The sequence below is a fragment of the Lepidochelys olivacea genome, assembly GCF_965140295.1.
Source record: "Lepidochelys olivacea isolate rLepOli2 genome assembly, chromosome: 1".
In the NCBI taxonomy this organism is placed as follows: domain Eukaryota; kingdom Metazoa; phylum Chordata; order Testudines; family Cheloniidae; genus Lepidochelys; species Lepidochelys olivacea.
Window position 1 is genome coordinate 302,741,439 of NC_140411.1, and position 17,848 is coordinate 302,759,286.

The 17,848-nt window shown below is 38.3% G+C and overlaps 2 protein-coding genes across 7 annotated transcripts in view; one reads left to right on the plus strand and one right to left on the minus strand.

The window, feature by feature from the left end:
- The window catches only part of LRRN3 (leucine rich repeat neuronal 3), a 45,536-nt gene extending 38,497 nt beyond the window's left edge, over positions 1-7,039 (plus strand). Inside the window, exon 2 of the mRNA XM_084646910.1 lies at positions 4,062-7,039. Within this exon, the coding sequence (XP_084503036.1) occupies positions 4,423-6,549 (2,127 nt within the window). The 5' untranslated portion in view covers positions 4,062-4,422 and the 3' untranslated portion in view covers positions 6,550-7,039. The remainder of the gene's footprint in view (positions 1-4,061) is intronic.
- Positions 1-17,848, minus strand: part of IMMP2L (inner mitochondrial membrane peptidase subunit 2) — an 844,357-nt gene that overhangs the window by 401,356 nt on the left and 425,153 nt on the right. The gene's annotated exons all lie outside the window — the stretch shown is intronic.

Here is a 17,848-nt window from a genome sequence, read left to right on the forward strand (position 1 = left end):
ACAATGCATATGTGCCAGGCCAAAAGAAAACTAATGCACATTCATACTTTTGTTAATCCAGCACCTGATGACACCTGTGTGAGGGTAATTTATGCCAGCAGAGACCTTTCAGTGAAGCAATCATAAATGGTACACTTGCAGTATGAGCTCTCAACAAACCAGAAACTTTCAATACCTGCCAAGACTTGGCTGAACACTTCATTATGAAGCTACAGAGAAAATACTGGACCAATGACAAAATCCACTTTGTGTTTGACATGTATGCAGAGGAATCAATTAAAGTATTACCAAAAAGAAGAGATTCCATGGTATTGCACCTGTCCAGTACAAAATCATTGACTCAATGAACATCTCCAGTGTCACAATGAAGAAGTCACTGTCTGATACTCCAACGAAGGTCTAGTTAACTGCATACGTTGCAGGAAAAAGCTCCAACATGCGAAAAATTGCTCAAAGAATTTCATTGTTGCATGGCAAAATGAAGCTGCTACCTCACACTGGTAAGTGGAGTTTCTTCATAATTCCCATGAGAAACTAACACTAAAATTATCTTGCATGCGATCATTGCCACAGAGAAAGGTGCTACAAAACTCTAGATCTTTTCACAAGACATAGATGTTCCAGTGCTAGACACTACCCAAGACTTCATTAATATTCTGTTTTAGCGTCTGTTGCTGCGGAACTGAATCATTTTAGATTCCTCAGAGATGTGTTCCTATCACTTGCACCATTCAAAGCACTACTAGGTTTCCATTCCCTTTCAGGATGTGACACTAATGGAAGGAAATTATCTTACTGGAAGGCCTTTGATTCAGCCTCCAAAGACTCTCTCCTTGTTCTGAAGGTGCTCGGAATAGCTGAGACAGACACTGATGAGGTAATAAATGCACAGGAGGCATTCATATGCCAAGTTTACCATTTGAAGACCAATATTATGACACATGTAGACCTACTTTGGTGGATGTTTTCCAAGAAGTATCTGGAGAAAAACTGCCACTCATCAAGGGTACATTTATGTCTGCTATCAAGAGGGCAAATTATCAAGCAATATAGTGGCTCCACATGATCAAGCACATCCAAAACTACTCCCCTCCCACCATAGGGTATGGATGGGTCTTGCAGGATGGATTGATCACAGCAGTTATGCGTGAAATTCCATGCACTCCTTAAACAATCCTTCAGTTAATAAAATGCTCCTGTGCAAAGACCAGATGCTCACCACTCTACAAATATTTGGCCAACAGCCCCCCTTGTATGAAGATGTACAAGTGTGGCATGGATGAGGCTCAGTGTGACAACATGTCTAGCAGTTGTGCCTAGCTGGAAACGACACCAATGATGACTTTGATGAATAAACGTTTTCAGCCCTACAAGGCTAGGTGTCTTCTCAAAGATTTCCAAAATCAATGTATTTTTTTTTTGTGGGCAATGCATCCCTATGTTAAAGTATAATTAAAAGTGTTCATTTTAAAACATTTTCTCTAATTTATATCTACATACTTGTTCTAGATTTGTCATGTTTGATACCAGGGTGCTCATGAAAAAGGGCTTTTGAATGACACCCAACTCAACACATTTCTGACCACATTGTATTATCAAAGTTTCCACCAACCAAGAAGAGCTGGAGCTGGGGGTGGGGGGGGGGGGTGTGACAGCACCACCCCCTGCCATGCCTCAGAGGGTGACTTCATTGAAATTATGATTCTGTAGATTTTTTTGAATCAAATGATATCTCCTTACCTTTCTGTCACTCACTTGCCCACAGAATGAGATTTTATTCCATTATGCTTCCAGACTATAAATTAGTAATGTGAGGATTTACCTAGGCAGTTAGAACGCGGTAGTAGGGTCCACCTGGAGACTTAGTGTGCAGCATGCTAGTGCACTGTATATTTAACTACCCAGCTTTTCGCACACTAACTCTCCATCTAGATAAGCCCATAGTTACAAGAATTAACTGACCAGGCATATGTTTATTTCTTTGTAAATCTAAAGTTTACCTCATTTCAAGAAATGAAGGAACAGATTATATTTTAATTATCTTATTTTGTACCAGGGTTTCTTTGCATTTCAGGATGATCTGGACCATTGCCGTAAAAATGTATTATAAAACTCCAAAGCAGCAGACTGTTTTCTGTATGTTTAGCTCACACATTTTCTGTTCATTTTATTAATATAGTTATATTGTAAAGTTAAGTGATGAAAAATCTTTACATGTATTCAAAGAGCAGACCTCAAAAACTTGCCAAATGTCTTAGATAATTATTAATTACTTGCAGTTATTTAACTATGGTATTTACAGTAATCAAGGTATTTGCTGGAGTAAGCATGAGGAAGTTGAAGAGAATGCTGAAGATACTAAAGCAACCTTATCTATTTTTCTTAAATAAAACTGACAACTTTTTAAGAGCCATCACTGTACCACAAAAAAAAAAAACAAAAAAACAAATCACATATATTTGTTAATGCAAGCAACTAAAATTATATACAGTATTGAATGGATAAGATGCAAATAAGAAACAGAAGGCAAATATTTTAAAAAAAGGAAAATATAGGCAGTAACGTAGATCTTAAATAAGTGGATTGGACACAAGATCAATCGGCATTCCTTCTAAAGCAGAAAAAGGAAAGGATGGAGAAATTGCAGTATGCCTCTCTTGCTTACTTCAGCAATTTTAATTTGAGATAGCTTTTATCACTAGCAGAACACATACTAGTTATCTGTAACATGAAAGTCAGTTTTATAGATAAGGACTTGGTGCCAACAAATGGCAGGAAAACAGCCAAATCAGATGCTATTTCAGATTTTATATGCTTTACATCTCTGAAGACAGGAACCTTTTGCCAAGTGTGGAGTGTTTCCGTCTGTCCATACCAGTGACATTTCAAAATGCATTTATCAATATCAATGAAGCACTGACCTTATCTTAGTGTTTGTAAACTATGCCATTGTGAATTTTAATACTAGAAGTAAAAGACAAAGTGAAAAATAAATGTATAAGGTATGGCTGATTCCAGAGACAGACACTGTATGGTGAGCTTTGGTACACAGTCTGCTGTTTTAAAATAAATGCAGTAGTATGTGTCCCATTTCATGCATAAAGACATCAGAACTTTCTCACACTATAGTTTTGAATGTGCTCAAAGCAGTTTCTTTAAGAGGGAAAGAGCTACCACACATCTGGAGACAGGCTATATTTTAAAGTATAATTCTACAAGATAAGCACAGCTCAGAAGGCAGTGAGAGCCCTCAGTACCCACTGAAGTCAGTGAGGACTGCGGAGACTTGGCACCTTAATGGTGGAGCTCAGACTCTGAGTTGAAAGCATTATCAGCTAAGTGTGCTTTTTTTCCCTGACTGCAATAAAGGCACCTTCCCTTTGTTATCCTAATGCAATGTAAGATTTTTCAAGTAAAAATAAGACGGGCAGTAATTAGATTGAATTTCCAATATGACAGACAATTTATTACAAAGTACACTTTCCCCTCCAATTATATCTTTAAAAATCAAGCTTGCTCCCAGAATAGCAGCTATAAAACAATTAGGAAAAGATAAAACACAGGCATTATCAATTTTGTATGTTACTGTATAAATATCTCATGGGCATGTCTCAGGATGCACTCATTTTGGGTGTATATTAATGCAACTGTTCCTTTTTCCTTGATTACATATAAATTGTGTTCTTTATATTTATAAACTCTGTGTTCAAAGAGTAAACATTCATACTCTGCAAGATTTAGCTCAGTGGTTAAGATTTCAAAGCCAATATAGCAGAGTCTGCTTTTAGTGATAACAGTAGGAAAGAAAAATATTTTAAAATAGCCTGAAATATGTGGAAAAATCTCAGTGATATATTTTGTTTTTTATTTTTTGGAACTTCAGCTTGCTGGAGAGCTAAGTACCCTAGTGACAAGCTGCAAGACATATTACTATATTAACTTTATTTATGCTGAATAGATGCCACTGCAATACTCTAGAAACCACAGCCATTTTATTTTCTTATGTGCAATAATTAATATTATAGAGAGATGGCTAATTATTTCCTCTTCTTATATTTTAGGTCATCCTGTCATTCCTGCCAACACTAATCAATCATGGGATCTGAAGTTAATACTAGTAAATAAATGAATTGCTTAATCTTCTATGACCATCTATACATGCTTCATCATCGCAAATCTTATCAGTTTTATGGCATCAAGGAGACAGTGACCTTCATTTCCACAGCATGCCTGTTATCATTGGACAAGGTGGTTACGAGGTTATCACTTATTTTCAGGAAGAAAGTCTTTGTGCTTCTTTGGCATTCATCATTTGACAAATGCAAGTATTTGTTTTATCAAATGACTAGCTCTTACTGAAGTTAAAAACAGCATCTGTGGTATCCTTAAGGGCCATTTACTTTTCTGAAGACTTGAGCTAAGATGAAGGACATGCCACTCAAAATTCATTTCCTACTTGGCCTAGCTATCACTGCATTTGTACAAGCTGTAGATAAAAAGGTAGACTGCCCTCAGTCATGTACATGTGAGATCAGACCTTGGTTTACCCCAAGATCCATATACATGGAAGCTCCAACAGTGGACTGTAATGATTTAGGCCTTGTTAATTTCCCAACGAGACTGCCTGCTAACACACAGGTTCTACTTCTACAGACAAACAACATTGCAAAAATTGAACACTCAGTATATTTCCCAGTGAACCTTACTGGTCTTGATTTATCTCAAAACAATTTATCCTCAGTGATCAATATTAACCTTAGAAAGATGCCACAGCTTCTTTCGGTGTACCTTGAGGAAAACAAACTTACTGAGCTGCCTGAAGAATGTCTGTCTGGACTGAACAATTTACAAGAACTCTATATTAATCACAATTTGCTTTCCACAATTGCATCAGGAGCTTTTATAGGCCTTGATAATCTTCTCAGACTTCATCTCAATTCAAATAGCCTACAGATGATCAACAGTAAGTGGTTTGAAGCTATTCCTAACCTTGAGATTCTCATGATTGGGGAAAATCCAATCATCAGAATCGAAGAAATGAACTTTAAGCCTCTTATCAATCTGTGCAGCCTGGTTTTAGCAGGCATAAATCTCACTGAAATACCTGATAATGCTTTGGTTGGCCTTAACAATTTAGAAAGCATCTCATTTTATGACAATAGATTTGTTAAAGTGCCCCATGTTGCTCTTCAAAAGGTTACAAATCTCAAATTTTTGGATCTAAATAAGAATCCCATTAACAGAATACGAAGAGGAGATTTTAGCAATATGCTGCACCTAAAAGAATTGGGAATTAATAACATGCCTGAACTAATTTCTATAGATAGTCTTGCTGTTAACAATTTGCCAGATTTAAGAAAAATAGAAGCTACCAATAACCCCAGATTATCATACATCCATCCAAACGCTTTCTATAAACTTCCCAAGCTAGAATCACTCATGCTCAATAGTAATGCACTTAGTGCCCTATACCGCAATACAATAGACTCTTTGCCTAACCTCAAAGAAATCAGTATACACAGCAATCCAATCAGATGTGATTGTGTCATCCGCTGGATTAACATGAATAAAACCAACATTCGATTCATGGAGCCAGATTCATTATTTTGTGTGGATCCTCCAGAATTTCAAGGCCAGAATGTGAGGCAGGTACACTTTAGGGAAATGATGGAAATCTGCCTCCCACTGATAGCGCCTGAAAGTTTTCCCTCAACTCTGGATTTAGAAACTGGCAGCTATATTTCTTTACACTGCAGAGCAACAGCAGAACCAGAACCTGAAATATACTGGATAACACCATCAGGTCGCAAACTTTTGCCTAATATGGTTACTGATAAATACTATGTCCATTCTGAAGGAACATTAGACATAAGTGATGTTACACAAAAAGAAAGTGGACTATATACATGCATAGCAACTAATCTAGTTGGAGCAGATTTAAAATCAGTTATGATGAAAGTGGATGGTTCCTTCCCCCAAGACAGCAATGGATCTTTGAAGATTAAAATAAAAGAAGTGCAATCTAATTCTATTTTGGTGTCTTGGAAAGCAAGTTCTAAAATTCTGAAATCCAGCATTAGATGGACTGCATTTCAGAAGACCGAGAACTCTCCGGCTGCACAGAGTGTTCGAATTCCATCTGATATAAAGGTGTATAATCTTACTCATCTAAATCCATCAACTGAATATGAAATTTGTATAGACATTCCCACCATCTACCAGCAGAATAAAAAACAATGTGTCAATGTCACCACAAAAGGATTGGACCTTGCAGTGAAAGATTATGAAAAGACAAACATAACAAGATTCCTTGCCTGCCTTGGAGTTCTTTTGGGAGTCATCTGTGTGGTATATCTCTACAGTTGCATCTCACAAGAAATTAACTGCGATGCAGGACACAGCTATTTAAGGAATTACCTGAAGAAACAATCCTTTTCACTCAATGAACTTTATCCTCCTCTAATCAGTCTTTGGGACACTGGCAAAGACAAAAGCACAGCCCTGGAAGTAAAAGCAACTGTGATAGGAGTACCAACGAATATGTCATGAAACATCAATGTAAACACCAATGTTGGAAAAGCACAAGACTGCAGTTGTGCTAAATAAAAAGGCAAAAAAAGTATTACTCTTTAGAGATCAGAAGTCTGGGCATTGCTGCTGGTGTTGACAAATGGGAATATGTACTGATTCAGCATAAAAAAGATTTTTAACTAACTGGCTTCTAAGGGTATTGTGCCAACCAAATACAATTACTCCATTTTTTTAGAACTTCCATGTGACTTTTCAGTCTGGAATACAGTGCAAGTAGCCAAGAACATTTTCTGTATTTTTTTTATTTAAGTAAGAGTAGTAGAACTGAGCAATACCTCTTCCTGTGCTGTATTACACACACTAGCAGCGTGTTTTTGCAGTGACCAGATAAATTAGAATTGACACATGGTGTAATGAAATGGACAAATTCTGTAGAGTAGACGCAGTGAGTATGTGAAACATTTTTTATGAGGAAAAATACATTTTTGATTAAAATCAAAAGAGTTTTTGGCTTGTTTGTTTCTTAAAAAAAGAAAATCCATCTGGGAGCTCCTCTCTGACAATAAACAAATTCATTTTCATGTCTTATAAAATCTTTCTCTATAAATCTCTTTATATATTTTCCAGTTGAAATGCAGGCTTGACCGCATAGGAAATTTTTGCTGTTTTTTTAGGCTGTATAACAGCAATAAACAACACAATAAATACCTGTATAAAGCAGTTATCCATATGGTTAAGAAGTAATAACTATATATATTTACCTGTTGGTCATTAAAACACACACACACACACACACACACACACACACACCTCTCTTCACCCAAAGGAGAAACATACAGGGACCTACTGCTGTCAGCGAATTAGATTTATTTTTTTTACTTGGTGCCTGAAGATTGGATTTAATTATTAGACTCAAATAATGTAAATCCAATACTTTGGCTGCAATAAAAAGGCCAATTTAATTATTAACAGTGTCTAAAGTTTACGTTTCTTGGTACACAGAAAACTCGCACAATTTTTAACATAACTTAGCAATCTTGTTGACATTTAGGATCTCTATATGGGTCTGCACAATTCTGTTCTGATACAACAGCAACCACCACCAATTAAAGGTTTCTTAAACTCTCCAGCTTTGAAGATGTGACATGCAAATAACTGAATGATGTACACTGAAATAAAATGAATGCTTGATCCCACTCACAATGGCCTTCATGGCAAAATTCCCCTTGTATTCATTAGGAGTAAGGCTGGGCCTTGAAACAGCAAATGGACACTGTTGCTGACTCTAAATTTAAATCCTAATTCTGTTATATGGATGGAGTAAATCTGACTATTCCTGGATTCAGTGGAAAAAGTAGTTCAAAACTGAGATATGACATGCTAAAGGAGTGTTGACCTCCAGGTGGTAGAGACAGATGAAGAACCTAGCAGCAAAATTGATACCATATTCCAGTTAGTGGTTGTGTATACAAATACAGAGAACTAAGCCAGAAGGAAAAATGGAGTTTCCATTTAGGGAATGAAAACAGTACATTTAGGGAATTAAAAATTATTAAAATAACATGTAAGTCTCTTGCATATGAAACAAAAAATAGGACAAAAGGCATTTTGGTTTTTACTATGCTTTAATATTTTTAAAGTATTGTAATCAAATAGATTTTATCTTTCTGAATTCACCTGAAAGAAACATTTCTCTGGAATTATTGGCAGCATTTGTGTAGGTCAGAACCCTAACTTTGAGATTCTCTAGTGCTTTCTTGTTCATTTTTGTGTGTGTCCACTAGCAAATTTAACATTTAACATTTAACATTTAACATTTCCACTTATTCATGGCCTGCTGCATAATGCCATTGGTCTGTAAGCATTCCTAATACAGAAAATCATCTCATTTGATGTATTACAAATGAATAATTTACTTTCAAGTTAAAGTTGACACTTTCTGATTAAATCCTAGTTGTTTCTGAGCATGTGCAAGTTATTTTCAGAAAGATGTTTAAAACTAGAAAGGAGAACACGCCAGTACTAATTTTAAAATATCCCAAATTTGGATCTTTATAAATTCAATACGTTTTGCTGAACACAAATTTTACAAACCTGATGAATCACTATCACACACAGGCTGGCATCAGAATTTATCAGCTAGACATGCTCATATATCATAAGAGATTTCAGAACCTTGGACAGAGCTTTTAGAGCCAAGCTATTTATCAAAAACACAGGAGTTGAAATATGACCTATTACAATGCAAGTACTGTATAGGTCAGCAAGAACTTGCTCATGTATCTTGTATGTTAATCTTTGGAATCTAGCTACATTTAGAACATGTTACTGATACAGCTCAGAGGTGAGAATCTCATTTGTTTCAAGCAACAGTAACTCAGCACAATGGTGTGAACCAGCACACTAAATGAACACCTAACGATAAGCACTGAAACGAAAAAAAAATATTTTTGTTTCAGCTGAATAAATACATCTGTTCACACCAAATCATCATGCTCTTTATTTAAAAATCTAGTCTTGACTTTCTATTAGTGAAGCAAATATGTTTGTTTGGCTAGTTAGGAGGGCATTCATTCTCTCCTATAACCCTGATACCTGACATATGTAATACCTAAATGTTGGTCAAAATCACACCAATTTTGAAAATATACTTAAACATTTAAATTAGAGATTGATAACTCTATTTCTAGCTGTTCAGATGGAAAATCTCTTGTAAGAAGGAGTGTCAAGGTTCCTCCCCCACTCTGAACTCTAGGGTACAGATGTGGGGACCTGCATGAAAAAACCTCCTAAGCTTATCTTTACCAGCTTAGGTCAAAACTTCCCCAAGGTACAAAATATTCCCCCCGTTGTCCTTGGACTGGCCACTACCACCACCAAACTAATACTGGTTACTGGGGAAGAGCTGTTTGGACGCGTCTTTCCCCCCAAAATACTTCCCAAAACCCTGCACCCCACTTCCTGGACAAGGTTTGGTAAAAAGCCTCACCAATTTGCCTAGGTGACTACAGACCCAGACCCTTGGATCTTAAGAACAATGAACAATCCTCCCAACACTTGCACCCCCCCCCTTTCCTGGGAAATGTTGGATAAAAAGCCTCACCAATTTGCATAGGTGACCACAGACCCAAACCCTTGGATCTGAGAACAATGAAAAAGCATTCAGTTTTTACAAGAAGACTTTTAATAAAAAATAGAAGTAAATAGAAATAAAGAAATCCCCCCTGTAAAATCAGGATGGTAGATATCTTACAGGGTAATTAGATTCAAAAACACAGAGAACCCCTCTAGGCAAAACCTTAAGTTACAAAAAAGATGCACAGACAGAAACAGTTATTCTATTCAGCACAATTCTTTTCTCAGCCATTTAAAGAAATCATAATCTAACACATACCTAGCTAGATTACTTACTAAAAGTTCTAAGACTCCATTCCTGGTCTATCCCCGACAAAGACCAGCATATAGACAGACACACAGACCCTTTGTTTCTCTCCCTCCTCCCAGCTTTTGAAAGTATCTTGTCTCCTCATTGGTCATTTTGGTCAGGTGCCAGCGAGGTTACCTTTAGCTTCTTAACCCTTTACAGGTGAGAGGAGCTTTCCCCTGGCCAGGAGGGATTTCAAAGGGGTTTACCCTTCCCTTTATATTTATGACAAGGAGAAATTCCTTACAATAAAGTGGCTCTGCCACTCACCTCCCGTGTGACCCTGAGCAAGTCACTTCACCACTCCACATCTCATTTTTCCCAGTTCTAATGAACTTTAACTTCCACTGAAAAGCACTTTGATGTATACCAACAAAAAATGGTATGTGTTATTTTTAAATAGGGCAAGGCACTCCTATCCTTAAATGAGCATATATCCATTCACTTCAATGGGAGTATTACCTGCATAAAGACTATGAGATTTATCCATTAGATCAGTGATTCTAAAAGTGGGATCTATGGACCACAAGAGACCTGCGGAATTCTTTGTGGTGGTCCGTAGAATTAAATGTTTTGAGAACCAAGCAATAGGTTGGTTGGGAGCAGGGGGGTTGGGAGCAGGGATGTCCCAGGAAAGATCTCTCTCTTGTGATTTGATCTAAGGAGTGGAAAGTTTAAAGAACCCTGGATTTTGATGGTAACTTTTAGGGTTTACTAGTAGGAAACAAATGATACTGGTTGATTTAGACACTAAGGAAAATAACACTATCCCATTATACAGGTATCATAAATTTCAGTATCATTATAGTTTTGTAGGATTCCATCAGAGTGCAAATTTGCTTTAGTCTGAGATTTTCCTGAAACTACAGGAAAGTGAGTAAGCAGAGTCACATTTTCTTTGATGAAATTCTGTTGACCATAAACATTAAATGGGAAAATCGTTTGGAGATGGGATCATTTAAAAACTTGTATCTGATCTTAATGTTTATATTTACTCACAGAAAGTTTGTTTCAGGGTTTTATTACAGAGGCTACATTTTTTCTCAGATCATATTTCTTTGAGTAGCTCTATGTTAAGATGGTGGCAGAGATCTATGTATTAACTACTCAACAGCAATTAAAAAAAAAAAGGCCAGGGCTCAGAATGAGAATGTTACAACCCCATAACTAAGTATGTGCAAAAACCACATTGTCACTTTATTTAAACAATTACAGAATAAACTCAAACATTGCCATAAATTAGGCTCCCCACTTGTCAATTCTAGATTCTACACAGTACGGGCACACAGTTGTGCCTATAAGGACAAGATGAAGCATGATGAGCACAACAGGGATCTAAGGAAATCCACACCTGCATTAAAGAGAGTACGGCTGCACAGCCATCAAGTTACTTCTACTCAGAAACAGAAGTAAGACCAAACATGTGGGGCACGTAGATACGTGCCTCATTTTGATGTGAAGGGTTGCACTTAAACCCATATCTCCTCAGATGCACCCATTCTCAGACCCCTTTCAACCTGTGCTTTTGAATCAATCATAGAATATCAGGGTTGGAAGGGACCTCAGGAGGTCATCTAGTCCAACCCCCAACTAAATCATCCCAGCCAGGGCTTTGTCAAGCCTGACCTTAAAAATATCTAAGGAAGGAGATTCCACCACCTCCCTAGGTAACGCATTCCAGTGTTTCACCACCCTCCTAGTGAAAAAGTTTTTCCTAATATCCAACCTAAACCTCCCCCACTGCAACTTGAGACCATTACTCCTCGTTCTGTCATCTGCTGCCACTGAGAACAGTCTAGAGCCATCCTCTTTGGAACCCCCTTTCAGGTAGTTGAAAGCAGCTATCAAATCCCCGCTCATTCTTCTCTTCCACAGACTAAACATCCCCAGTTCCCTCAGCCTCTCCTCATAAGTCATGTGTTCCAGTCCCCTAATCATTTTTGTTTCCCTCCGCTGGTCTCTTTCCAATTTTTCCACATCCTTCTTGTAGTGTGGGGCCCAAAACTGGACACAGTACTCCAGTTGAGGCCTCACCAATGTTGAATAGAGGGGAACGATCACGTCCATCCATCTGCTGGCAATGCCCCTATGTATACATCCCAAAATGCCATTGGCCTTCTTGGCAACAAAGGCTCACTGTTGACTCATATCCAGCTTCTCGTCCACTGTAACCCCTAGGTCCTTTTCTGCAGAACTGTTGCCGAGCCATTCGGTCCCTAGTTTGTAGCGGTGCATGGGATTCTTCCTCCTAAGTCCAGGACTCTGCATTTGTCCTTGTTGAACCTCATCAGATGTCTTTTGGCCCAATCCTCTAATTTGTCTAGGGCCCTCTGTATCCTATCCCTACCTTCCAGCGTATCTACCTCTCCTCCCAGTTCAGTGTCATCTGCAAACTTGGGGAGGGTGCAATCCACACCATCCTCCAGATCATTTATGAAGATATTGAACAAAACCGGCCCCAGGACCAACCCTTGGGGCACTCCATTTGATACCGGCTGCCAACTAGACATGGAACCATTGATCACTACCCGTTGAGCCCGACAATCTAGCCAGCTTTCTATCCACCTTATTGTCCACTCATCCATCCCATACTTCTTTAACTTGCTGGCAAGAATACTGTGGGAGACTGTGTCAAAAGCTTTGCTAAAGTCAAGGAACAACACGTCCACCGCTTTCCCCTCATGCACAGAGCCAGTTATCTCGTCATAGAAGGCAATTAGATTAGTCAGGCATGACTTGCTTTTGGTGAATCCATGCTGACTGTTCCTGATCACTCTCCTCTCCTCTAAGTGCTTCAGAATTGATTCCTTGATGACCTGATCCATGATTTTCCAGGGACTGAGGTGAGGCTGACTGGCCTGTAGTTCCCAGGATCCTCCTTCTTCCCTTTTTTAAAGATTGGCACTACATTAGCCTTTTTCCAGTCATCCGGGACTTCCCCGGATCGCCATGACTTTTCAAAGATAATGGCCAATGGCTCTGCAATCACAGCCGCCAACTCCTTTAGCACTCTCGGATGCAGCGCATCCGGCCCCATGGACTTGTGCTCCTCCAGCTTTTCTAAATAGTTCCGAACCACTTCTTTCTCCACAGAGGGCTGGTCACCTCCTGCCCATGCTGTGCTGCCCCGTGCAGTAGTCTGGGAGCTGACCTTGTTGGTGAAGACAGAGGCAAAAAAAGCATTGAGTACATTAGCTTTTTCCACATCCTCTGTCACTAGGTTGCCTCCCTCATTCAGTAAGGGGCCCACACTTTCCTTGACTTTTTTCTTGTTGCCAACATACCTGAAGAAACCCTTTTTGTTACTCTTAACATCTCTTGCAAGCTGCAACTCCAGGTTGGCCGTAAGGGTGAGGCCATGCAAGGCTTTTAAGATTCATTTCAGCTCATTAAGATTTTAAACAAGTCTCTGACTACAAGTAGCTTCCACTCATGTTTGTAATAGAGCAAAACAAACCTTACCCTCCCTCCTGTCCACCAATTGCACAACAATGTGATGGATTAAGACCCACAGGTGAAAACCTGGTCCCAGAGAAGTCAAAATTGCCATTGATTTTAATAGATCAGGATTTCATTCCAGCAGATACACTCCCCATTTTTTAAAGAAGATTCCAGTTCAGTGCATAGGTATGTAGTACATAGGAGGTGCCCAGTGAGCCGGTAACCACATTACAAACAATAGTACATTCTCCACTCACAATTTTGACAATATGGTATTAAGGTATATATCTGTGATTTAAGTGTAAATTCATTAGCTTTCATGAATTTCTGAATTAAAAAAGAAAAATTAGAAAGAAAATTAAAAATTAAATTTACACTTCTCAAACAAGGTATGGACTCTCACCCAAAGAGCGACCACAACTTTACTCTATTCCAGCAGATACAACACAAGTGAGCTGAGCTGCAAAAGCTAACACAATACAATGCACAAGTTAACACCACTAAAGCAAAAAGGCATAATATTTGGAGGTCTCATTCATTCTTCCATCAATTTCCAAACCACGAGTGTGTGCGTGCATGCTTGCTCACACTCACACTCACACACACAGACACACACACATATAAATTAGCCAAGAAATGATGGCATTAATGCTTTTTACACCACACTTGCACTGAACTCCTTTAAGAACTAAATTAACAAAAAATCTTGAAAAGACATTCATTAAGGAGATTCCTATGGTACCATTATAAATCATATAGTCATTGGCCTCCATTCATTGCCTTGTTTCCTCAAACTTTCACTTACATATGGTTGCATTGGGCATATTTTTACAAGATTAACTTTAAAAACTCCTATATAACATTTTCCTCTTTAGGCTACTACTACGTTGCTCTAAGTCCAATGGTGCAGTTAAAGTTGTGGCTGGTTGAGTGAGAGTCAGCTTGTTTAAGTAGTGAAAGCTTTATTTTTAATTTCCTAATTTCTATCAGTATTAATAGGATTAATTATTTGTATTACCAGAGTGCCTAGAAATCCTAGTCATGAACCAGGACTCCATTGTGCTAGGAGCTGTACAAACACACAACTAATGGTTGTTTTTAACGCAATGCTCATGAGATAGTATATGCTTAAAATCACCTGAAACCTCAACTCAAAAGCAAAAGTTTTTGTCTGGGTGTTTTCTAATTTTTCAAAAATATTTCTAACCTAGGACTGAGGGGAACAGGAAATGTTATGCAGAGGTGGGAGCAGACTATTTAACAAATGCCTCTTTCATAAGATCTACAGACACAAAGTTCTATTCTTCCATGATATGCAGGAGTGAAGCCTCTCTCCTGCAGACTTTCCATGGTTCACACTTTGTAGCTGCCTTATATGGCCTACTGAAAGGGGAGAGCAAGAGGATTATGGGGAACAGCCAATCAGAGGTGTTGCTCATGCCACTCCTGTGACTCTCCTCTTTCTTCACATGCAGTCCCCTAATAGGATGTGCAGAGAATACAGCTCCATGTGAGTAAGTGTACGAGTCACAGACTATTCTGAAGGGGCTCATTGTGCTGCCCCGCATGGAAATTGATGGAGGTCCCTCCCCAGACACACATTCCTGAAAGCCTAGGATTTCCAGTGCTCAACCAAACCCTCTTGTCTCCCTGAAAGTCTTAAGGAAGATTCTAAGCTCCCAAAATAAAATGACATCACTGGCCTGCTGATGAACATAAGTAGAATAGGCTGTCTCCCAATGATCCTGTTTAGGCTTGTCAGGGATCTGACAATGCTATTTAAGTTTGTCAGGGTCTGCCATGCCTAATAAGGGTCTGAATCATTAAAGGTGGTTGTTGTTTCTAAGCTTAATGAGGCTTGGTTCAATAATCACACTCAGGCTCACAGCAGGGCAGTGGGGTGCTGCTGAACTTTCCAAGATCATAGGCATTCACCAAAGGACCTGCAAAAGGGGAGAATTACCCCACTCTACCACCACCTTATGCCACCACCATATGCTCTTCTTTTCCACTATCTCCATATGCTCCGATTCCCATTGCTCTCCCTCCTCCACCACTTTCCCCACCCAACTGGAATTACCTATAGTCACCTTCACCAATGTCCTTCCCCTCCAAGCTCCATGATTTGCCATTACACTAACCCACTTCCTACAGTCTACCTAAGTTCCATAGGAAGTGAGCACACTAGGAGGCCTTCGGTTCTTGGGGCTAGTGGGGGGACTCAAAAAGGGCATGAGGAATCTCAAATCAGAGAAAGGAGGCAGTGTAAAAGGCAATCACACTAGTACTTAAATTTCAGCTTTTCAAGGATAGAGAATAGAATTGTTTTACACACAACTTTGCTTCTAAAAAAAATTTAGAGTTTGGAATGCAATACCATAAAATCAGTCTTAACTGACTTTTCACTTCAGTGAAATGGTCCCTGTCAAATGGATGAATGCAATAAAATTAATTTTAAATGTCTTCTACTTTCTGTTCTGAAACTAAAATCTGCCAAAAATATTAGAAAAAACTTTCTATTAAATTAGTCTTTTTGAGTGTCTTAATTTTTAGAGAGATTAACTGATTAACTTCAATTTACATTTTAAGGATTTTTGCTATATGGCTAAAGGCTACATTTCCCCCCTCCTTTTATTAAATGAAAGCTTAGCTGTTCAGCGCTAATTTGTGCTATTTTGAACTCATCCAAAATTACAATCCAGTCTGATGTTACTATTTAAAATCTTACTAGTAGATCCTTATCTGTATTGTGTAGCCCTTAAAGTTTAGTCCATTCTAATCTTTGGTCATATCTATTAGATCTTGATGAACTGAATCCAGTACATTAGATTTATCTACTTCCATCTATCTTCGTTTTTGTCTGTCTCTGCCCACTTCCTCCCGCCTTCTTCTGTAAGGTGGCAAATAAAATTTGAGAATGTTTTGGACTCTGGTTTCAGAGTAGCAGCCATGTAGCCCACCTTGATTATCATTACAAAAGCCCCCCCCCACTCTCCTGCTGGTAATAGCTCACCTTACCTGATCACTCTCCTTACAGTGTGTATGGTAACACCCATTGTTTCATGTTCTCTGTGTATATAAATCTCCCCACTGTATTTTCCACTGAATGCATCCGATGAAGTGAGCTGTAGCTCACGAAAGCTTATGCTCAAATAAATTTGTTAGTCTCTAAGGTGCCACAAGTCCTCTTTTCTTTTTTTGGACTCTGGTGTACACCTCTGTTTAAGGTGTCTTATTTCAGGGGCCCCTGGCTTAATTTAGCTTCAGATATAATCCAATTTTCAGGCTACTATTTCTTTGTTTGTGGATTTTAGGTGACCGGGGGGGTGGGGAGGAGGGGAGGGGGCTCAATCAGTTTTATTGTGGAAATTCAGTGACAATCTTAACTCTACAATGGTGGTTGTTACATCATGATGAATGCCTTACTTCATATTTACCCAAGGATTTTGTGTAATATGCTCTAAATGGTTCCAGTTCATGACTTTTCTGAGTTTCATGAAATTATATTCCTGAGTTTCTCAGTGCACAGTGAGTGACTTGGACAGTACTTGGGAATGCACAGCTTCCAAATTGCCACAGTAAAAGAAAAGGCAGAATAAAGCACATGGATCAGCAAACTACTGACTAAATTTTTTTTCTGAAATTGTGTGTTTAGGATAGGTCTACATTATGTGACCAGAAACTGCATAGTTGACACAAATTCAGAACTTTCCCGAGAATTATCTATATTTTAATACCAATTATGATTTCAACCCTTCAAAGTTTTCTTGTCTTATTTTCTACCTAATCTTGCTCTAACTAGCATATTTATTCTGTACACTGTAAGCACAAACCACTACATAGTTATATTTCATTTTTTCAAGGATGGGAAATGGGATTATGTTACACAACTTTGCTTCTTTTCTTAAATAGTTATCTTTCAGGAATCCAATGCATTAAAGCCACTGTTATTGTAGTTTCAAACTATTAAATACAGAAGCTGAGCAGGATTTGAAATTTATTTTCCTTATCTTCATATTTGAATATCTGCAGTACCAGTAAAGTAAACCTCACTTTGGAATGTGGTACCAACTATAGAAGATGTTAAGGCAGTAGCTGGTTTTAAGATATCAGAAATGGCATTATCCAAGACAAGACTGAAAAGTCTTGTTGATGCAGTTTTTCAATACAACACATATAATACCCAAGTTCTTTCTGTTGGGCTGATATTACTACATCGATGAATACTGTGTTCTCTTGATATAAGGTTAAAACTTTACTTCCTAGTAGCTGCATTTCATATAAGAACTCTGGCATACATTTGGGCAAACACTGCTTAAATGCTAGTAAACAGCTCACATATATTTTAGTTTAGATAATTGTCACATGCAGCCAAAATATAACTCCAGTTATTACACAAAAGCGTTGGATTAGATAAAAATACACCCAACACACTGATTAAAAGGGTACCTA